Below are 23336 nucleotides of genomic sequence, written 5' to 3'. Positions count from 1 at the left end.
GGAAGGATTCAGTAGCAGAGCAGGAATGAGGGGCACTGGCAGGAAGATGGAAGGATTCAGTAGCAGAGCAGGAATGAGGTGCACTGGCAGGAAGATGGAAGGATTCAGTAGGTAGCAGAGGTTGTTGCAGGGCAGGAATGAGGTGCACTGACAGAGCTGATTGTGGGGGGGAGGGGGATCTCAGTACTGGAGTAGCAGGGGGTGCTGTAGAGTAGAAATGAAGTCCATTGGAAGAGGTTTCAGTACCGGAATAGGAGATGCTGGCAGAGTTGTGTGTGTTATGGAGGGGGTGCTCTCAGTACTTGGGGGGTGGGGGTGGTACTGCAAGGCAGGAGTGAGCTTTATGCCAGAGCTGTGTATGGGGGGTTCAGTATTAGTGTAATTCCCTTCCCCCCAAAAAAGAAAATCCCCGCAGCTCAGGAGCTTACAACTTTGAGTTTCTGCTGTCAGGGCGATAAGACTGAGATAAGGGGTAAAGGCATTAAAGACCAAGGCAAACTTCACAGAGGATTTAGGGAAGTTGCCCTCCCCACCACCCAATCCCCCCCTCAGCTACCCTCGCGGTAGCCTCCTACAGCAATTGGAGCGGGGTGGGGAGGTCTTGGAAGTGAAACATGTAGCATCCGGAAGGTGAAGGCAATATTATCCTCTTCCTTGCAAAGAAACGCCTCCGTTTTATTAAGAGCTGGAGCCCGGCTTAGCGCCGAATTGTACAGGTGCGCGGGTCTAGGGGCGAGAATTACCGCGCTTAAAACCCCAAAGCCTCTCCCCAAGCACCGCTGCCTGCCAGTAAATCTTATTCCGATCTGCGGGCGGGCAGCGAGCACCCGGGGGGGGCGGGGTCTGACCATGGGTGGGGTTTGGTTTCCCGGCGCAGATTTTCCCACCACGTGACACCGAAAAGCAGGAAGTGACGCAGGCGGCGTAAGTGCGGGTGGTGGAATATCAGAGGGCGCTGCAAGGCAGGAGCGAGGTGCATGGGGTGGGGATGGTGATCTCCGTCCTGGAATGACAGGGGGTGAGGCGGTGCAGGACTGAGGTGCGTGGGGTTTAATCCCAGAATATCAGAGGGCGCTGCAAGGCAGGAGCGAGGTGCATGGGGGGGGGATGGTGATCTCCGTCCTGGAATGACAGGGGGTGAGGCGGTGCAGGACTGAGGTGCGTGGGGTTTAATCCCAGAATATCAGAGGGCGCTGCAAGGCAGGAGCGAGGTGCATGGGGGGGGGATGGTGATCTCCGTCCTGGAATGACAGGGGGTGAGGCGGTGCAGGACTGAGGTGCGTGGGGTTTAATCCCAGAATATCAGAGGGCGCTGCAAGGCAGGAGCGAGGTGCATGGGGGGGGGGATGGTGATCTCCGTCCTGGAATGACAGGGGGTGAGGCGGTGCAGGACTGAGGTGCGTGGGGTTTAATCCCAGAATATCAGAGGGCGCTGCAAGGCAGGAGCGAGGTGCATGGGGGGGGGATGGTGATCTCCGTCCTGGAATGACAGGGGGTGAGGCGGTGCAGGACTGAGGTGCGTGGGGTTTAATCCCAGAATATCAGAGGGCGCTGCAAGGCAGGAGCGAGGTGCATGGGGGGGGGGGATGGTGATCTCCGTCCTGGAATGACAGGGGGTGAGGCGGTGCAGGACTGAGGTGCGTGGGGTTTAATCCCAGAATCACGGTGCAGTGTATTCAGATGTTTCTCTTTTGGGCACAGCTGCTGGTGCTGGATTATATCCGCTTTTGAAACAGTTAAATAGTATCGTGTGTATTAAAAACAGCGTCGGGGTAGCGGCAATGTTATCATATAAGGTATTAGCCGCACTGCACTGCACCAGTACTATCTCCCCCATGCCCTTCCCTCACATCCCAGCCTCCAGATCCTTTGGCTTTATTGGAGCTTCGTTTCAGTCCTTCCTGGCTTACCTTGTTTTATTACTTTCAGAGGCCCTGCAGATGCATTTTCGTCAATGCTACTGGATAACAGCGCGCTCCTCCATTCCTGGCTTTATCCTGCTGTTGATTTCTCATCACTTCCAGATTGTAAATGCAGGTAAGAGCTCAGGCCAAGATATGCAGCTCATTTTCTGTGCCTTTTTCATTGGATATTTTTTTTTGTGTAAATATTTTTATTGGAGTACAGTAGGTAAAAGAGCACCTGAAACACACAAAGTGCTAAGAGTGCGACAACAACATCAAGAAGAGCCATAGTGCAATGAAACACAAAACCAAGAGTCTGATCTGGAAGTCAGCTATGAAACACAGGACCCCAGTTAGGTAATCGCACAAAGAAACCAAACTGTAAACCGGTTGTTTTTTAACAATAATAAACTACAGAGATACCCTCCCCGCCTCCCCCCCCCCCCTTTTTCCCCCGGGCAGAGCACTGGTGTATAAGCTAAGAAACAGAACATTATCAGCAGAGGTTACGAAGAGCCATATACTTAACTAATATAGTTAGTGTAACGTGTAGAAGTCAAAAACAGGGGACAGAATACAAAAGTAATAATACACATCATGATATGACTCCAGATTCCTCCACTGGCAGAAGTTTCACATAGTCCTTCCATAATAATTGGATTTTTTGGTATTTCTCACTAGAACTGTGTTTGGCAGTTAAGAGTTCCATATGCATGAGGTTGTGAAATTTAGTTTTCCAGACTGGAATGTAAACAGGCGTGTGCTGAGTCCATTGCGCCAAAACCGCTGCCCGCGCAATAAGAATAATCTTTTGGAATAAGCCCTGTTGGAGGCCAGTAAGTTCGGTGTCCGCCAGCTCCCTCATGCCAAGGAGCCAAAGTCGAGGGTCTAGAGGAAGATCAAGTTGCCACATTGAATGAACTAAAGACTGCAAATACCCCCAGAAAACCTGTAAAGTTGGGCATGACCAAAAACAATGATAGAAATCAGGGTGTGAGGCGGCACATCGAGTACAGTGTATATCTGACGTAAGTCCCATATAATAAGCATGACATTGAGAGTAGAAAGCTTGGTGTAGAAACTTGTACGTCTGGTCCCGTAGCGTGACATTCACCACAGTTCGAGAGATATGTGTAAAGCATGCCTGAAGGTCCCGCGAGGAGACAGCCTGTGGCAAAACCTTATTCCATTTTGCAGTAACGCTCTCCAAGGTTGGTGCTAAAGTCAGTATCGCCAGTGCCGAGTAATATTGGGAGGCAGACATTCTTTTCCCGTCCTCACCAATCAAAAAATCACGGACCTTGTGGCCCTGAAAAAAGGTCGGATTTGCCTTTTGCTCCTCCAACATAAAATGCCGAAGTTGTAAGTATCCATACAGATCAGAATGAGGGACAGAAAAACGGTCCATGAGGTCTTGAAAACTGCACAGCCGATAGCGATCTGCTTCCGACTCCAGGAGTTGGTACATACACTGTAAACCTTTAATTGACCACAACTTGAAGATCATTTGCGACATTCCGGGCTGGAATGTTTGACAGCCACGAATGGGTAAGCAAGTGGTCACTCCCGGAGTAAGTTTAAATTGCCGACACAGCCGCCTCCACACTTGACGCAGGGGCCGTACCACCACACTGGTAGTTATTAATTTTGGAAGGGAGGAGTCCGATAGGTGTAGAGTAGCCCCAGGAGCGTGTGGAGAGAGCCAAGCTGTGTAGTGGTCCATTGGAGAATAAAAAGCCGTGCCACAGATCCAGTCCCTTACATGCCGTAATAAACATGCTTGATTATAGCGCTCCAAATCCGGGCAATTGAGGCCTCCCTGTCCTTTGGGTTGCATTAGAGTCTTTAAGGGAATGCGGGCCTTTTTACCATTCCATAGATATTGCTGAAGTCCTTTGTTAACATCTCGCACATCCTGTTTCCTAAGCCATAGCGGCAACATATGAAAAAGATACAACCATTTTGAGATTTCCATCATCTTTAATAGCAAAATTTTTCCAGATAGTGACAAGGGTAAGTCCCTCCACGCCGCGAGATGGGTAAGCAATTTCTGCTTCAGAGGGGTGACATTTAACCCATAAAGCTTACTAGGTAAGGCAGGGATGTGGATACCCAGATACTTTAGAGAGGTGCCCACCCACCTCAAGGGGAAGGTACCCGGCCACGTCGAGTGCAAAGTCCCCAGTATATCCAAAGCCTCTGATTTTTCCACGTTGATTTTTAACCCGGAAAATGTCCCAAACACAGCCTGTAAATGGAGGACATGTGGTAAGGAGGCAGCAGGGTTACAAAGAAAAACCAACATATCGTCAGCAAAGGCCGCTACTTTGAAATTCCCATTCTTGTAATGGAGACCCTGAATAATAGAGGATTCAGCCAATTTCCTTAACAGGGGGTCAAGGGTAAGAATATATAGAATCGGGGATAGCGGGCATCCCTGCCGTACCCCACGTGCAATACCGAAGGCTTCCGATATAGTGTCATTAGCTACAATATGAGACATTGGTTGATGATATAGAATAGAAATGGCCTGTATAATCTTATTGGGAAACCCAAAACGCCGCAGGACAGAAAACATATAATCCCAGGAAACTCTATCAAAGGCTTTTTCTGAGTCAAACCCTACCGCCATGGATTCAAGACCAAGGGAATGCGATGTTTCTATGGCAGAGAGTAGGCGAATAACATGGGCCCCTGCATTTCGGCCCCCCACAAACCCTGCCTGGTACTGTGAAATAATAGAGGGCAAGACAGAATTCATTCTTTGTGCCAAAATCCTTGCATATAATTTTAAGTCGCAATTTAACAAAGATATGGGGCGGTAAGAGGAGGCTAAAGTGGAATCCTTCCCTGGTTTGGGCAAAACAGTAATAAATGCTTTGTTAAACGAAGGGGGAAATTGGTTAATATCACAAGCATGGTTGAAAAAGGCTGCTAAAGGCCCCGCCAACGAAGCACTCAGAATTTTATAATATTCTAAGGTAAACCCATCCGGACCTGGGGACTTATGGTTTTTACCTGTTTTAATAACACCCCGTATCTCCCCTTCAGTAATAGGTCTGCAAAGAAAATCCCTCTTGTCCTCTGGGACCTGAGGCAATCTTATATCTTGAAAGAATGCCTCTTCTTCTGCCGAACCCCCTGCTCTGTCCTCACTGTAAAGTCTTTCATAAAAATCACGCAAAACTGTACAGATCTCTTTAGTAGAGGTAACATGATGGCCAAGGTGGGTTTTTAGGCCCCCAATAAAGGTTTTACGGCGTTTTATGGCTACCATCCGTGCTAGTAATTTACTAGATTTATTCCCATACTGAAAGAAAAAATTTTCAGAGGCTTTAAGTGACTTTTGCGCCCGAAGATGAAGGTGGGAATTTAAGGCAGTGAGGCAAGCGTTATAGGCATCTTTATGCACCTGGGACGGAGAGTTAGCTAACACTCTCTGGGCTGTGTGGAGCTGGGAATCAAGCTGCAAAATGAGTGCGTTTAATTTTTTCCTCTGCGCAATAGAATAGGCTATAACCTCCCCTCTTAACACTACCTTGCTCGTTTCCCAGTATAGAGTGGGGTCTACTACATGCTGCTCATTATTCTGAGCATACTCATCCCACTTTGTCCGGAGATACAACTGAAAATCCTTATCTGCATGTAAAGATCCAGGGAAGCGCCACGTCCTCTGTCCTGTCCTGGGAGCAGCTAGCCAGAGGTCCACCCACACTGGGGCATGATCAGCTATCACAATAGATTCAATATCTGCTGTGTCCACCTTGTCCAACAAGGGTTTGGACAGTAAAATGTAGTCTATTCTTGACAAGGTATAGTGCGCCCTAGAGATATGTGTATAAACTTTATTTTCTGGATTTAAGAGGCGCCAAACATCTAACAGCCCCAGACGTTTACAGAATTGGCGAACCCCAGAGTCCGCGGAGTCCTTGAAGCTTTTTGGAATGTAAGATTTATCCACGCCAGCCTGAAAAACACTATTAAAGTCTCCCACCAAAAGGAGTTCGCCCTGAGAGCTAGTTAGTAAGATATTAGTTACCTTAGTAACAAAGACTGGGTCCGGAGTATTGGGAGCATATATAGTGCCAATAGTTACCGTGTTCCCTGCTAGAGTTCCTATAACTATTAAAAACCGTCCCTCCGGATCCTTAATTTCCTGGATAAGTGTAAAGGGGATATTCTTATTGATAAGTACCGCGACGCCTCCCTTCTTCCCCTTAGCTTCCGAGAAATAGCAAGCAGCAACCCAGTCCCTGCAAAGTTTCTTACTTTCAAGGGCAGTTAAGTGTGTTTCTTGTAAGCAGGCGATACCCACCTTTAAACGCTTTAAATGTTGGAAAACTTTCTTTCTTTTAATAGGGGTACCCAACCCATTAACATTCCATGAAATTATCCTGCATTTACTACCCATAACGGCCAAGGTATGGTGTGAGCCATAACACAGGATGAATAAAAAACGGAAGAGCAAGCTCCCAGCCTAACTCACCCTCCCTAGTAAAGAGCTGTGTCCAGCCAACAAAGGTGTTCATCACACAGAGAAATACCAGTAAGAAAGGAAAATGAAAATTCAAAAGCATACATAATCCCAATAACACCAGTGCCCTCCCCCCCACCCCCATCCCCGATCCCATAACCCCAACAACTAGTAACCCGTCCAGACACATAAGCCTGGTAGTGGAGTCAATCATGAGTGCTCGGACCTTCCAGAGCTCCCCCTCCCCCTCCATTTTAACTATATAGCCTTCCATGCGGTATTAATACTTAAGGGCTAGAATTCAGGGAGTCCAAGAACTTCGTAGCCTCTGCCACTGTTTCATACGATTGCCATTTGCCTTCATAATTAACGCGAAGCTTAGCTGGAAACTGCATGATAAACCGTAAGTTCTTGTCAATTAACTTTCCGCAAACAGGGGCAAAGGCTCTCCTCATTGCAGCCACTCTCGCCGAGTAGTCCGGTGCAAGCCGAACGTTTGCTCCCTGGAATTGCACAGTACCACATTTCCTAGCTGCTTGCATCAGTAGTTGCTTGTGATGGAAATTGAGTATTTTCATAATGACCACTCGCGGCCGTGACTGGTCTTGACCCTTGGCTCCCATCCGATGGGCCCGCTCGATTTCTAGACAGCCCTCCAATTCCGGCAGGCCCAAAGCCTCTGGCAGCCATTTTATAAGAGAAGGCCTAAGCAGGTGTTCCTCTACGCTTTCCGGTATTCCTAGGCATCGAATATTGGACCTGCGGGCCCTATTCTCAAGGTCATCAGTCTTAGCAATCTGCTCTTGTAGCATTTTATCAAAAGTAGCCACCTGCCCACGCAGGCCCGTGACTTCGTCTTCCAAGGAGGACGTGCGGTCCTCGATTTGATTGAGTCGTGGCGCATAATCCGTGATCACCTCTCTCAGGGCCCCAATCTGGTCTGAAATGCCCGTCAATTTGCAGTCCAAAGCCGCTAAGACTGCTTCTTTAATTTCAGTCACCGTAAGCGAAAGCGGCACAGTTACCTGTGCTTCGCTCTCCTGCATCGGCACAGCCGTTCCGGGCGCCATCTTGGGATCCGGCCCCTTGCCTTTTTCTTTATCACGTTTTGCCAGCTTAGGAGGCATGGGGGACGGCGTTTTGGACATAAACGAGGTAATCGACATAGGCTAAGTCCGTCTTGAGCAGAAAAGGGGTACCGCAGAAGATTGTTGCCAGTGGATGGAGGCGGAGGGGAGCCTGGCGTCCGGAGCGAGATCAGATGCGTCCGATCCCGTTCACCACATCACGTGACCTCATTGGATATTTTATTCATACTCTCATCCTCTCTGTGCAGCCTTGGCATGAAGTTAGAGAAAAGGGAAATAAACTTATTTGTGACAGCAGAATCAAAATGACATCTGAGGTGATATAAACTTCCAGCTGCAAGTCCCTCTTTACCTGCTCATGTGCATTCACAATCTGTTCTCAGATATCTGTTCCAGCAAAGGAGCTCAAGCTGTCAGCCAGCGCCATTTTCAAACTTTGCAGAATGGGGATTACTCCTTCCCCCAAAAGCACCCCTCGATGGGGTAAACTTTTGGGACGGTGGGAGTGGATCCCCTGATGGGGATTTTGATGCTTTTTCAGATGCGCAGGGTTGGAGCTTCCTATGGGACTTATTTGCAACACTTATGGCTTTTGAGGGGCTGAAGACTCAGGGTGGGGGTTCACTGGCACAGTCAGGTTTTGTTTTGTTTTTAAATTTTATTTTTATTAGATTTTTAATAATTACAACACAATCACTTGTACCAGAAAACATGAAACACATAAAATAAATTTAAAACAGGAACAGACTATGGAACTCAGACCAACAAAAAACTCAAATAAAATAACATAGAACAAATAAAATAAAAATAAAATACAGATAGGTAAATGCCTGTACAGGGGATCATTCCGGCTGTATGAAAGCTTGTTTGTATAACCATGTCTTTAATTTTTTTTAAATGAATGTGGGTTCACCTCTAGCCTGATGTCTAATGGTAATGAATTCCACATTTTGGGACCAGCCAGTGATAATGCCTTCTCTGGAACCATACTTAGATGTGCTGTTTCTGGTGAACATATAGATAAGAGTGCTTTGCCAGAGGACCTATGGATGGTGTATGGATATGTAAAGCCGCATTTACCCATTCGATCTTATTTCCATAGATGGTTTTGTGTATTAGTGACAAACATTTGAACTGCATTGGTAGCCAGTGGACGTCTTTCAATACGGGAATAATGTGATCATATTTTTTACAATTGGTTAGGAGCCTGGCGGCTGCATTTTGCAGGAGCTGTAGGGGACGAATGGTGGAAATGGCGAGGCCTAGTAAGAGAGTAATGCAGTAATTTAGTTTCCATAAAAGTAGTGCTTGCAATACGGTCCTGAAGTCGTTAATATGTAACAGGGGTTTTAACCTGTAACTTTTTTATAAAATCCATCCTTTACTATGGTTTTTATTGATGTCTTCAAGTTGAATTCTCTGTCTAAAATGCAGCCTAGGTCTCTTACTTCATGAAGGATGGGAAGGAGTTGTTGGTTTTTAATTTCATTTGTTATTTTTTCAGTGACTTTGTTGCAAATCAGTAAGGTTTCTGTTTTAGCATGATTTAGAGAGAGAGAGGAACGTCTGGGTGAGTTTTTTCTCAATGGAACCTTCTATAGGGAGCAGTATTTGAACGTCGTTGGCGTAAAGTGCACTAATCCCAAGTTGCAGAGAGGGGCCATGTAGACGTTGGAGCGAGGCACGAGGTAACGTTATTGCGGCACGAGTCAGCATCTTCTGATGCAGGAAGTGCAGGTGGATGTGGGTGAGTTGTCTTTCTTTGCTGAGTGAGATTCAAGGCATTGGTCAATAGAGTTTGGGGGAAGTGTGTGTGCCCAGGCCACAACTCTGTTGGCCATTGCTTTGAAACTTAAGGCCTGAATTTTTCCATTCTCGCAGAGAATAGTGAATCCAGCAGTAACGGGGGGTGGGGGCGGGCCTGCGGAAGCCGGCGGCCATTGCACCACCCTGGTATTATCGCTGCCGGCTTTCGCACCCAATAGCACTACCGTGAAAGGTGGCGACATTGGGGCGCGCTACTGTGAAGATAACGGTGCTTACCTTATCGCCTCCAGCGAAGATTCTGCCTCTCCGCCACCCCGACTCCGCCCCTGGCAAGCTATCGCACGCGAAATGACCCCCTAAGTTAGCAGAGACCCGTTCTCTGCCTCCTGTTCCAGCCCCCTCCTCTCTCTCTCTCTCTGCAGGCAGCATGTAGAAAACAGGAGGGGAAGGTGTGAGGTTGAAGTGAACAGAGCAGAGGAAAAAAGAGCTACTCTGCTGCCTAAGCTATCCCCTTCCTTCCTGTATTTTTTTTTTTTTGGCAGGAGCTGATGCAGGGGAAAAAATGTGCAGGCAGAAAAAAGCCCCCCTCTTTTTGCGTTTCTCAGCAATTGGTCCAACATGCTCTCCTGCTGAATGATGTTCCTTTTTCTATTGTATAATTGGCAGAAAACTTTAAAGTCATCGGCCCTGATCGGCCCGTGGTGGCTGTTCTGGGTGGAGATGCTGAGTTACCCTGCCGTCTCTCCCCACCCCTCAGCGCTGAGTACATGCAGGTGAGGTGGTTCCGAATGGGCTTCGATGCCGTCGTTCACTTGTACGAGAATGGGGTGGATCAGAACAAGCAACAGATCCCAGAATATGACGGCAGGACGGAGCTCATCAGGACTCACATCTCCAATGGCAGTGTCTCGCTGAGGATACACAATGTCGGGCTGAAAGATGAGGGACGTTACACGTGTTTCTTTAGATCTCATCCTACCTATGAAGATGCAACGCTGGAGCTGAAAGTAGCAGGTAAGAAGCAGTGTTCATTCTCTCTCAACTGTAAACGTTTTCTGTGTTCATTATAACATTGCCTGAAAGGCACAGGCATTCAAACCGTAGATACACTGGTGACTCATAATACTTTAAGAGGCCAATATAATGGAATGACAGGAAAATATGTGAGTTAACATTTAACTAAAAATAATTACCATGGAAATAAGCTAACTAAAAGCAAAGAGTGCGCTAAACATGGTAGTAAAGTTTAAGGGAGTGCCGACTTTACTACTGTTTTTAACTTCAGTGCTTAGAGGTGAAGGTTCAGTCTCAGTGGTTAGAGACGTGAGTTAATTAAGAAACTTTTCCAGCCGAGGACCCTGCCCTTGGACCAGAGTCCCCCACCCTCACTACAGGCTTCACTATAGGACCCCCCTATACGTAAACCTGCCCCCTCCTGTCTCTTCTGCTGGCTTCCTTTAGAATGCAAGCGGTTGAGGTCACTGACCCTGTAGGATGGGTGGGTGGGGGGGGGGTCCCAGACTTGAATCTCCCAGCTGCAAGGATGCCAGGCCTGCAGTCTGAAGGTTTCCCAGTCTCAGGTCTCCTGGCTGCGGGGGTCCCTGGAGGCAGAGCCAGGTCTAGAAAATAGAAGTTAAAACTTTACGTGGCCTCAGGTTTAGCATTAAAGTAGAAGTGAAAAAGTGAGCCAATTTGTAGCGCTCTTTCCTGCATTGGAAGTGGTTTTAGTGCATGGAAACAGGAGTAAAATAAGACGCACTAAGCTTAGTGCAATCTTATTACATCAGCCCCTAAATGGGAGATGGGATCGAGGGACAAAGATTGCATCCTGCCCCTGTATAAGGTCCGAATGAGGGTTCCGTTTTGCACTCTGTATTATTGTCCTGTATAGCCAGGTATCGATTGCAGGGACTGCTCACTCCTTATTCTGGGTTTACTAGATTATGATGGTGGCGTAGCCTCTGCTGGGACCCTTGCACTCCTTCTCCGTATCCCCATTTGGTCAGCGTTCAGCTTGGACAGAGTTTGTTTGTTTATTTAAAAGTGTTTCTGTTCCATCTATAAGAATCTGCTAGGCGGATTACAATATTAGCAAAGAATATAAATTTTATTTAAAAAAATTAATACAAAATACACAGAACATTTACATGTAAAAAATGAATGCCTAATACTGAAATTGATCTCACTGAAACTACTCTGAAATGCTTCACTTCACAGCTGCAAAACCGCAGTTTTCAAGCCAAAATTAATTCCGCACTATCTGATAACGACGAACCCGGAGGAACAGCAGAATATATTGCTATTACGGCGTTTTATGGCGGGTTTGGGGATTACACATTTTATCTGTGCAGATGATATTCAATTCTTAATTCCTATCAAAGACTCAGCTGAAATTAAGTAAAAAATGGTATCCTTATATATATATCCATTGTAAAACAACTTAATACCTATGAGATTATTTTTCAATATTCAAAAAACTGAAATTATTGTAGTGAATCAGAAATTAACGATGACTGATCTTCCACCATTGAGAATTGATAATCCTGAATCGTATGCCCGTGACCCGGGTCTTATAGTGGACAGTGAATTAAACTTGAAAAGCATATTAACATGAAAATAAAAGATGGTTATTATAAACTGTTAACCCTTAAACGACTAAAGGCTCTTTTAGCAAAAGAGGATTTTCATACTGTACTTCCATGATTGATTTTCTTTCAAACACTGACTTATTGTAATTCTTTTACTTGGGCTCCCGGATAATACTCTACCACCACTGCAAATAATGCAAAATAATGCGCCTGCGAGCGTTTTAACTGGCACGAGTAAATATGAACATAACATCTGTTTTAATCTCTTTGCAATGGTTGCCAATCAAATTTCGTATACATTTTAAGATTCTATATCTAATATGTAAATCGATTTAAGAAGACGGAATGGTTAAATGCAGTAATGCACTTTTACACCCCAAAACGAAACTTTCGTTCATCAAACAAAGGATTTACTATCTGTTCCATCTATTAAAACTGCACATTTGAATGAGCTGAGAGCAAGCGCTCTCTCAATCATGGAGTACAATACCAGCTAAGCTATGTTTTGTTGCGCTGGGACAAGACGAGTGCTAGGGGGCGAGAGTTGTGTGCCCCTGTGGTAGGACATACCTCGTCTGGGAATGGAGAAGACCAGGCCCTTGCCGACCTGCACGCCTTGGTGAGACCAACCACGCAAGGTTGGTCTCTGAGTGGTCCTCTGACTACTCCAAGCCCTTTCGGACCTGCCACAGGGAGCAGCAGAGGCGGCAGGTCGGACATGATGAGACAGGGCGCAAGGTAGACGAAGGCCAAGGTACTGGAGCTTGGAGCGTAGACGTGGAACTCACACACGGAGGAGATGAAGGCAGGAGCAAGGCGCTCCGAAGACCCGGACACAGTTCAAGGAGATGCTCAGAGACGGAATTCGGAGCCAGGAACTCAAGAGGCGGAACTCTGTCTTACTGAGCTGGAACTCAGTAACAGGGAGGTGAAAAGCCGGAATCAATAGGAGACTTGCGCAGCCAAAGAGAAGGACATGAAGACTCTTTGGCCCTGAGATGGAGGAAGCCCACCAGCGCCCTACACACCCCAAGGGGGGTAGTCACGGGCCACTGTGCGCCCTACCAACCTCACCGGGCTGGTCGCGGACCACGAGGGAGAGGCTGACGGAGCCAGAGGAAGAAGACCTTCAGGAGGAAGACATCGGACCACTTGGGAAGACGAGACATGGGATCCAGAGACCAGGAACATGAAGTGAAGGAGTCCTAGGGAGGACTAGTCCTAGATGACTAGCTCCTTGCCAAGGCGAGGGTGGAATGGACGAGGAGCCCTTTTGATAGGGCAGACGAAGGAACACCCAGGGAGGAGGCCACAGGAGCCACACCTGCGCATTCCCTTTAAAAAGGGAAAGGAGACGCGGCCTCGCCCCCTAGGAGGAAGGGGGGGGGGGGGCAGGACCATGGACAGCGGCCATGGTGCCCCCTTCTGTGCAGGAGCTGGTACAGGAGGAAGCTGGGCCTCGGGCAGGCCCCGACGGAAGAGACGGCCTCCCTGCCGCTGAAGACGCCGGGGATGGAGGCCCCTCCGGGCCGCGGAGCGGCGTGGGCGATGGCGGCTCCTGCCGCGGTGAAGAGGAGTCCAGGGTGATCCGGGAGCGGCTCCAGGCTGCGGGAGGAGCACAACACGTTTACAAACTAATTTTAAGACTTTCACAAAGGATTTAAAACCTCTGATGCTTACCCGGGCGTTTCAGGAAGCAGGAAAGGATAATTGTTAGGCATTTAAGGATTTATCTTATTTCCTTTTTTATTTATCTTATGTTTGAAGGATATGATTTATTCTTTTATTACCCTATAACTTTATTTTTTATTTTACTTTTTTATTTCCCCCTATTTATGCATTTTAATGATTTTGTACATTTTATATTACTGTAAACCACTGTGATGGAATACCAAGTGACGGTAAATCAAAAGAAATACACAAAATGCACTAAATATTAAATAAAAATTGGACTCAAAGGAAATGCCTGAACAAACAGATGTGCCTGAAGAAGCTTTTGAACTATCTTTGTCATCAGAAGCTCGTAGGGCATTGCCCTTACAACAGAGAACAACCCACTACGTGATTCTCGCAATCGCGCGTGATTGGTAGAAGGAAGCACCAAAAAAATTTCTTATCGGCAGAGCATAAATTACGTCTTGGAGAATACGTTTGCAACTGAGCAGTCAAGTAGGCAGGGCAATTTAGCTGCAGTGCCTTAAAAACAAGTAATAAGAGCTTCTCTTCAGGTATCTTCCTGTGCACGCAGCCTGATCTGTAACTTTTACCAGCTCTTCAGACCTTTCCTGAGGAGGGCGTCTTACCTACAGGTCCCTGAATGAAATCCTTCTCCCGCAGAACGCTTTTCAGGGAGCAATAGAGATGTATGAAAAGAGAACGATAGGAAAACTGGTTGCTAAAATCTGTAAGGGTACGGGGAATGACTGAGATGCTGATCTTAAATAAAAATAGGATTGAGGTTTATGAAATTGTGAGGCATGGAACAGGTAAATAGGAACACCCATTTCCCTTTTACACAGTATGAGGACCAGGGGATACTCCGTGACCATTAACCTCCCAGATAGCCCTGGGAGTGAGCGACGTGGAACGGACTTTCCTAGTGGGATCTGCCTGGCACTTCCACTGTAGGAGACGAGATGCTGGGATCAAGGGACCATTGGTCTGATCCGACCTGGCACTTATTATCTTATGACCTTACAATCTTTCCGCAGGTCCTGCTGGTGATCAGGATCTCCGGGCCTGTTCTCCATCAGCTGCAGGAGGCAAAATCCCCCTCCTGCTTAATATTAGGATATAAAGGCAGATCATCCTGTCACTAGCAGAGAATGAATCTCAATCTCATGTTCTGACAGATGGATGTTATTTTATCATTAGGTCTGGGCACTGCTCCTGTCATCTCTATCACTGGTTATCAGGACAGAGGAATCAGGGCTGTGTGTGAATCTTCAGGATGGTACCCAGAGCCCGACGTGACCTGGAGGCAGGAGGATGGACAGAGCCTGACATCGTTATCTGAGACAGAAACACGAGAGCACAACGGTCTGTTCAACGTCACAACCTCCCTCCTGATGAGAACCAGTCAGTACGGCAGGATTTCCTGCCATATCAGAAATATCATCCTGAGCCAAGAGAGAGAATCAGGGATTTCTATATCAGGTGAGTGACGGTAACGGGACTCCCGTCCCATCGTGCAGGAGGAGGGGTGTGGCACAGAATGGTTTAAATATCCGAGAAATGTGCTGAGGGTCCTGAGTTTAAAACTTATGCTTCGCAAATGATTTTTAAAAGCAATCCTCGGTCGCCCCCGAAAAACACGGGAGGGGCTGCTTGATGGGATTTCTTTGCAAAGCTCCCTCGAGTATCAGAAAATCCCAATAAGCAGCCGACACCGAGACTTTTACTGCAGGTGCTGTCCCTTTTGTGAGGGTATTTGAAAGATCTGCACCCTCCTGTCGCCTCCCCCACCCTGAGCCTGCCTGGGGAGGGCCTTGCCTGTGCGGGGTGGATCACAAACACCAACCTTTAGCTGCATGGGGGGTCCCGCTGCAGTTAAGGGTGGGAGATTCCTCGAGGGTCAGGGGAGGAAACCGCTATATTCTCACTTAACGGCTTGAGTTTGAGGGGGGGAAATGCAGCTTCCGAATATTCCTCATGGATTATCTGAGCACTGGATCTGTTTCTAGCCTTCCAGGACCAGAGTTATTCCTCCTTCAGTATCGGGATCTCTGCTGGGCACCTCCAGTGTTTCTGGGTGTCCAAGATCACTTTTTCCCCTCTGTCCTCCCCCCCCCCCCCACCACGACGCTCGGCCTTCTCTTCCCTGAATCTGACAGCATTCTCTGCAAATCCTTTGTCCATTTTTCCCTCTGTACAAAACCCATGCATCTTCGTTATGCCGTCCCAGAATAAGTTCACCTGCCCTGCTCTCTGTTCATTTCCAGGTGCATTTTTCCATCGGGTCTCCCGCTGGGTGGTCTCTCTCTCCATCCTGCTGATGTCCGTGGTGATCCCGTGCGGTTTGCTGGTTGTGCTGGTGCTTTATCACTTGAGGAGGAAAAGCAGTGAGAGAGGTAATGTGCCCCCCTACCCCCCCAGACCACAGCCCTGTCTCAGGAGAATTCAACAGGAGGGGAGAGGAAGGGAGCAACTGGATGGGAGAGGGGGGGGTCCCTGTAGAGATGGGACAGCTGCGGGAACCGAGAGCGAGCTAGAGCTGAGGTCTGTCAGCTTCATCCATTTCCAGACCTGTGGGGGATTTATAATTTAATTTCAAAAGGAACAGTGATCCCTGATGTCACAGCACAAAGCATAATCCTAGTGCTGGTTGATGCAGATGCCATAGATTGGCCTTTCCTGACTTTTCTAACTGTGTAATATAAAGAGAATAATTCTTCTGTGCAGATGGTGTCAGCAGATTTAAAGTAGAGAAGAAGAAATCCGAATTAAAATATTTAACATTTGCTTGCCCCATTCTAAGTCTGACTGCGCAGTCTTACAGTCCAGGGTTCACAAGTGAGATGGCCCTGGGAGCCGGAGGCAGTGGCCCTGGCTCCGGTTGGAGATTAGGAGGAGGTCTCGGGTCCTGGGAAGGAGATGTCGTCTTCTCTCCTTATCTAGGACGCAGGATCTGCACCCGGCCGGCTGCAGAGAGGAAAGTGAGAGAAGTGCACCCGGGCAGGGCTGATGCCAGCCCCACTGGAATATCCTGGGACCCCCTGACCTCTTCCTGTCGTCGTCCCCCCCTGCCATACAGCATTTTTACCTTGGGACTCTGTCCTGCTGCCTCCCCCTTTCAGTAGCTTTTAGTGCAGCATTATCGCAGGACTTGGAGGGAAAATATTCCTGTAGGGAAATGACAGAAAAATCTGTATCAAAACCGATAACGCTGGTACGGGAGTGAAACCCCAAAATGAGTAGAGGCAGAGTCGAAGCGCGGAGCCTGAATTTGGTGTGCAAAGTCCAGTTACCCCTTCCTGGAGTGAGAAATGAGGGGCTGTTCCTTTCCCTGGGGGGAGAGGGGTTACAGCTGCTGCCACTCACCCCACCTGCAGGGGGAGGTGCAGGCGGGACCTTGATGATGACCCGGGGGGAGGGAGCGTGCACCGCACGTGACGGATAACGGTTTCTGGGCTTTACCTAAACGAACAGACAGCCCAATGCATTCCCATGGACTGAGAGAGCCTTAAACTGAGCCTGAAGCTGGGTGGGGGGAGTCTGAGGAGGCTGCGATCCCTCTTATCTCCCCCTCCCCAGGGTAGGGCCCATCAGGCCTGGAGGAGCTTTCTAATCTGTCTGTGGGCACTGATTCTCCCTTCCTGTGTTTTCTTGCAGCAAAGCTTGCAGCAGATATGAGTAAGTAACTCTTATTATTATGTGTTGCCTTTTATTTTGGTTTTATTTATATTCTGCTTTGCGACGACGCTGCAGAGTGGATTACACTCAGGCACTCTAGGTTACAAATGCTTTACCATTCCCTTCCTGCCTGCTGGGTTTAGGTGGCACCGGTGTGGCCCTATCGTTGGGTCATTCTTGTCTTGGACCAATTAAAGTAATTGCAGGGCTGCAGAGAGTCCGGCTCTCCTCCCTCCCTGGTGCAGACCTGTCTGGTTCTTCTTGTTCCTTGACCTCTAACCTCCTCCCACTTCAAGTTTAAATGGAGAAGACCTGGGGGAGAGCATTGTGTAGACCTTTGGGAGAAGCAGGCTCGCGTCCTTTTCTTTCACGGAAGGTGGGGCATCCCTGGACAGAGTTTGAGACCCTGCCCAGGTACTTTTTCACCTGCAGGCTCTGCGTCCAAATTTTAAAGCAAAAGGACGTTTCCGCCTGCTTTTCCTGCAGGTCTCTCCTCAGTGGGGAAATAGCATGCAGAGAGTTGAAAAGGCCCTGGAGGAGGGGAAGTTTTGGAAAAGCTCGCATAAGTAACAGCGGTTTTCAAAGCGGACGCACTCGGCAGCAGAAAGTAAACATAAACCCCCACCCAGACCCTGTCTCCCCCCAGGAACGCAGTCGCACAGGCCATACTCGCCCAATTATACCCCTGCTAAAGAGCGGGAGGTCTGGGTGGCCACAGCGCTGTCCTTCACATGGAAGGGACTTCAAAAGTGACCCTTCCTCTGCCTCCCATCAAACCACACCCCCTGCTCTTTTAACCGCATAGCGGGTAGCAATCGTCAGACACACAAATGGGCTTTGGAAATTCTTCTCTGACGTTCCCCATGCACATTCAGGGGTGAGCCAAGTTGTAAGACGCGGTGGCCACAGAACAGCTGCTCAAAGGGGCTCCTGGTGGGTGTCAGTGGGAAATATTTCTTCTAAGAAAAGAGCCAGGGGCTGCACGGAACGGCCTCCCCAGGAAGATGATGGGGGGTGAAAACCTAACTGTATTCATGAAGGCCTGGGATGCGCTCAGAGCCGAAGCTTGCGAGAGAGGCCCCCGAGAGTTTGTACCGTGCAGACTGCTCTTCCGTGCTTGCGATGCTGTTGTGTCGTCGCAGATGTTTCTGGCAGAATAAAACCTTCCTGAAACAACCTTCAGCAACTTAACCAAATATTCTAGAGAGGACGTGTCCAAAAAAAGCAGGAAGAGCTTATCCCCCAGGTTTTATTTAGCTCTGAGCTGAGGAATCCTGCGCTCCACAAAGAACCAAATATTGGGGGCTCTGTAGCTCATTTACTAATTTCCCAGGCTCTGTGAGGGAGATTACGCCAGGCTCAGGGGACCGTCAGCCCCTGGAGATTTCCTCCTGTGTATTAAGTCCTTGCAGATCCTTCACTCTCACATAATAGTGACCCAGGTTTTTAGATGTAAGATAACATGAAAGGAGCCTCATCCCAGTCAGAGCCTCCATGGTGTGTTATAATCAGATTATCAGGAGTCTGTTCCTGTGATGCGCATTTCTTACAAACCCCGAGAGCTCTAACTTTTATCCATTTCTATTTTTATGTAGAGTACCTTTCTGCAGAGCTTGGTAAGTTTTTATTCACAAGTATAATCAAAGGGTTACTTTAAAGATTTCCGTTCCTGTAATTATGTCTGTATTTATCTGAGCTCCGGTGTGTTTCTGTGTTTGATTTCAGAGTGGAGGAGATGCCGTAGCTATGCAGGTAACACAATCTGACACAGTTTCACCTAACTAATGTTCACTTCCTCGTCTGTGCAGCTGTTTTCAGCGCGGTCTCACAGTACAGCCTTCTATAAATAGGTTTAGGGAAAGAAAATGCATTTATTGTGATAGAGAAGAGTGTGTGTGTTTCCTGATCATACGCTGCAGGGTCAGGGAGTGATCTCTGAAATGTGGTAATATACATAATAGTGGAGAAAAGATAAGGAAATTGATCATATCAGGAAAAGGATCTTTAATTATAAAGGGCCAGATTTTAAAAACTGCGCACGGGCGTAGATTTATGCGCACAACCCGGCTCGCACAAATCTACGCCCGATTTTATAACATGTGTGTATATTATGCGCTTCTAGCCCTTCCCTGTTATGGGTCTTATAAAGAAACACTCCAGATGTGTTTTCCCCTTTTTTGAGGCCTGGAAAATAGAAGAAAGCAAGCTGCATTGTTTTTACAATCAGATGGGTGTATGGTGCTTTCCTCCCTGGGACCCTCACCTCACCATCTGCCTCAGGAGGGTGTGTGAGGTGTGCAAGCAGCTCTCAGGCAGGATTTTACCCCCGAAATGTTTTTGTAAATGCAGCACCGTCGTAGCCCTGTCTGGTTCTGCTATCACTTCCAACTGTAATTTGCTTAATTTTCTATATAAATCCTTTTCTATACTGTCACCACCGTGAGAATGGCAAAGCTGAGGGTCTTATCACAGTGTCTGAGAGTGAAGGCCCTTACAGCACTGCCAGAGAGAGCACAGCCTGAGCTTCCTGTTCTGTTCTCCCCCTGCAGTAACTGGAGGATGAAATTATTGGAGATTATTACATAACCTCAGAGGTTCTGAGCTGTGCATGAACCTCCAGTTTCTGTAGGCATTATTTGACTGATAATGGACTAATTTTTATTTGCCATTATCTAGCAGGCAGTTTCAAGTGAAAAGGCAAGGTCAAGGTCAGTAGTGGGCTGAATTGGTGTTCGTGAGCATTGCTGGTAACGCAGAGCCTGTCAAGGAGTGACAGCCGCCACCCGAGCTCCTCTGGTAGAATTAGGGAGAAATCTGCTGACGAGGTTCAGAGGTGGTTAGGTGAGGAACCGATGAGCTGCCCGTGCTCACGTTTATTAACGCCTCTCCTCCTCCTCCTCTCTGCAGTGCACGTGACTCTGGATCCTGAAACCGCGCATCCTGGGCTCGTTGTGTCCGAGGATCAGAAAAGTGTCCGAGCGGGAGAGACCAGGAAGGGCCTGCCTGACAGTCCCCTGCGCTTTGAGGATTCCTATCTCTGCGTGCTGGGGCGGGAGGCCTTCACCTCGGGGAGGCGATACTGGGAGGTGGAGGTGGGGGATGGGAGGAGATGGGAGTTGGGGGTGTGCAGAGACTGCGTCTGCAGGAAGGGGTGGATCACACCCTCACCTGAGGAGGGATACTGGGCCATGGGGCTGTGGCCTGAACGTGAATACTTGGTCCTCACCTCCCCCAGGATCCAGCTCCCCTTGAAGGAGAGCCCCCGGGCCATGGGCATCTTCCTGGACTACGAGGCAGGAGAGGTTTCCTTCTATGATGCAGGGAATAAATCTCGTCTCTACACCTTCTCCCACCCCTTCACTGAACCTCTCCGGCCTTTGTTCTGTACTTACGACAAACCGCTGAGGATTCACCCAGTGCCAGGCTGGGAGTGACAGGGTGGGGCTGGCGTGTGTTATACAGAGGCTGGGAGGTGGTTTTCCAGATCTGGTTAAACATTTGGGGTGAGGCCTCGTTGCTGTAAATGTCTGTGAGCGCTTCTAACCCTCCCCCATTATGGGTGGCTTATAAAGAAACACTCCAGATGTGGTTTCCCCCCTTTTTTGAGGCCTGGAAAATAGAACAAAGCAACCTGCATTGTTTTTAAAATCAAATCGGTTGTATGGCGTTTTCCTCCCTGGGATCCTCACCTCAGCATCTGGCTCAGGAAGGCGTGTGAGGTGTGCAAGCAGCTCTCAGGCAGGATTTTATACCCGTCCTCCCTAAGAATGTGTGACTGCCACGACCTGCTTCTGCATCCAGTTCTGGACTGTAAATGCATTCACGCCTCAGCTCCTCAGTCAGATTAAACAGGGGTTTGGCCACAGCCTCTCGCAGTGCAGGGTCTGAGTGTTTAAACCTGGAACCATGGGCTGGCTCAGAGAAATTGAGGCTCCGCCCCTGAGGAGCCGGACTGGTCCTTGTGGATTCAAAAGGAGTGCTCGGATCTCCTGGAACAGGTTCCCGGTGTTTAGGAGGCCGAAGGAAGGTTTGGGATCCTGGACAAAGACCCGTGAGCTATTTTCCTGATGTGTATTAATGTTATAATGCGATGCCTGCCCCGTGTCCGAGGAGAAATCTTGGCTGCTGCTGTGTCTGTATGTGAAAGGACTGGATTCAAGCTTTATCCCAAACGGTGCCTTTCCTGCTGTGCCTAAATCAGGAAATATTGTTCTGGTATTGCCTTTGTTAATAATCAACCTACACTGAGACACAGTGATTGCACTGCAAAAGCCCCCTACCCCCATTCTCCTAAGCTCAGTTCATTGGGTACTTCCCTCTTAGCGCTGCTCTTCTTCTCCATCACTAACTCCTGTCCCCCACACTCTCCACCTGTCTGCACTGTGTCAGGGACGTCCTCGCTCCCTCTCTAGTCACATTCAAATGGAGTCTAAAAACTCCCCTTTTAGAGGCTAAATCCTAAGCAAATCTATATTGGAAATACACTTCCCATGGACTCTTGTATGTCTGACTAGATTGTAAGCTCCTGGAGCAGGGACTGTCTTATATTGGTGCATTGTACAACAGTAGTACCATGTGTATATCTCTTGTAAAACTTGTGACAGGTGACTCGGCCAATCCATGTTCACTCCTCCCCACAGAGTGTCCTCCCTCTCAACCAATCAGCGTTCACATCTGGTCAAAGCCCCACTCAAGCTCTGCCTTAGCCCTGCCCCTTTGTTGACATCTGTCATTGCCCTGCCAAAAACACACCCTTTTTGCTGATGTCCCAGTGGGACTTGCCCCCCTTTTTGATGACATAGACTGGAACTGGAAATATGTTTTTCAAGATGGCAGCCTGGGAAGAGGAAATGACACAGAATCCACAATGGTGGCTGTTGTATTGGGGGTCAGGAAATGAGGTCACAGTGACCCATGGGGAGGTGGCCATCTTGAATGATGTCATAAGCCATCACATCACCCCAAACATGTTCAGTCAGTGGCTCCGTTTCATTTACAGAGTCCGAGCGGGGGAGGCAGCCATGTTTTAAGGATTAATGGCTGAGCATGTGCATTACTTTTTAAAAGTTAATGAGCCAAAATAAAATATTTTACTGGTTTTAAAGCTCTCGTGGCTGTGGCTGAAGCCATGATAGCTCAGATGGAATAGAGCCAAACAGCTAAAGACCCTTTTTTGAGCCCCGGCTGCAGTATTAATTCTTTTATAGTTGTAAAACAGCTGTTTTTTTATAATAAAAATTCCTTCTTCATTTCCTAAGCTTCGCTGTGGTGGTTTGACTCCCTCCCTTCCCCTGTACTCACTGCAGTGAGATTTGAATGTCCCTTATTTATTTTCAAACCTAAAGAAAGACAAACTATGTTGGATTGTATTTTAACAAATGCAGACACTTTGAGGGGAAAAAAGTAAAAAGCAGGGATGGCGAATGTTAAATTGAATTGATTTTATTTTTTAACATTTATTTTTTTCTTTTAAAGCAGGCAGCCTGGCTCCCCAGGAAACCATCAGTGGAAAGTTTAGTTTTGAATCACATTCCAGACCTATTTTGCTTGTTTTCCTGAGTCTCAGCGAGCAGCTGGAGGTGTTCAGTTTCACCTTGTTTCATCGCACCATCTTCCCTCTGCCAGAATGAAGCATTCTGGGCTGCCCTGTAGTTCGAGCACAGCCCTCCTCCTTCCTCTGACAGGGAACCCGAAAAAATTGTTTGTTTTGACAGCTGTAGTTTTGTTTTTTTTTTACAAGGGCAGACCCTTCCCCCATACAGAATAAGTGATTACAGGAACATAGGTGCCTAGACCTTAAGATTCTTCTTTCAAGACTCATCACTGGGTATGTCAGGGACAGTCCATTATTGGTTTACTTGAGTTCTCTCACACCCATGCACAGCAAATGCGATTAGGTTATGCCTCTTATTGGAATATGGTGGTCTCACAACGCTCGGCCCTTTCTGGCTCCCATCTGCAAGTTGTTTTCTTGTTTCAGGGTAAATTATTGTATTTATGCAGACATTCAGTTTTCTGTGCAGTATTCTTCTTCTGGGGATTGTACTATGACATTGGTTAATCTTTGTTTGCAAAGCCTGTCAATGGCTTTTTCACAGCATGTTACTGAATATTTCAAAAACTGAAGTAGTCATATTGAGAAAATTTTCAATACAGAATGCTC

At 47.8% G+C, this 23336-nt stretch overlaps 1 protein-coding gene across 7 annotated transcripts in view; it reads left to right on the top strand.

Moving 5' to 3' along the window:
- The window catches only part of LOC115081318 (butyrophilin subfamily 1 member A1-like), a 325098-nt gene extending 302433 nt beyond the window's left edge, over window positions 1-22665 (top strand). Inside the window, exons 1-9 of one of the 7 annotated variants that reach the window (XM_029585801.1) lie at window positions 899-924; window positions 1930-2037; window positions 9900-10247; window positions 14696-14977; window positions 15763-15891; window positions 17153-17173; window positions 18769-18789; window positions 18899-18925; window positions 20081-22665. In XM_029585801.1, the coding sequence (XP_029441661.1) occupies window positions 1941-2037; window positions 9900-10247; window positions 14696-14977; window positions 15763-15891; window positions 17153-17173; window positions 18769-18789; window positions 18899-18925; window positions 20081-20607 (1452 nt within the window). In that variant the 5' untranslated portion in view covers window positions 899-924; window positions 1930-1940 and the 3' untranslated portion in view covers window positions 20608-22665. The other 6 variants (XM_029585803.1, XM_029585798.1, XM_029585800.1 and 3 more) reach the window with 6 other exon arrangements.
- Window positions 22666-23336: the final 671 nt, after the last annotated feature.

The sequence above is a fragment of the Rhinatrema bivittatum genome, unplaced genomic scaffold, assembly GCF_901001135.1.
Source record: "Rhinatrema bivittatum unplaced genomic scaffold, aRhiBiv1.1, whole genome shotgun sequence".
Classification (NCBI taxonomy): domain Eukaryota; kingdom Metazoa; phylum Chordata; class Amphibia; order Gymnophiona; family Rhinatrematidae; genus Rhinatrema; species Rhinatrema bivittatum.
Note: the sequence above shows the minus strand (reverse complement) of the source record. Positions and strands in the feature narration are given on the sequence as shown.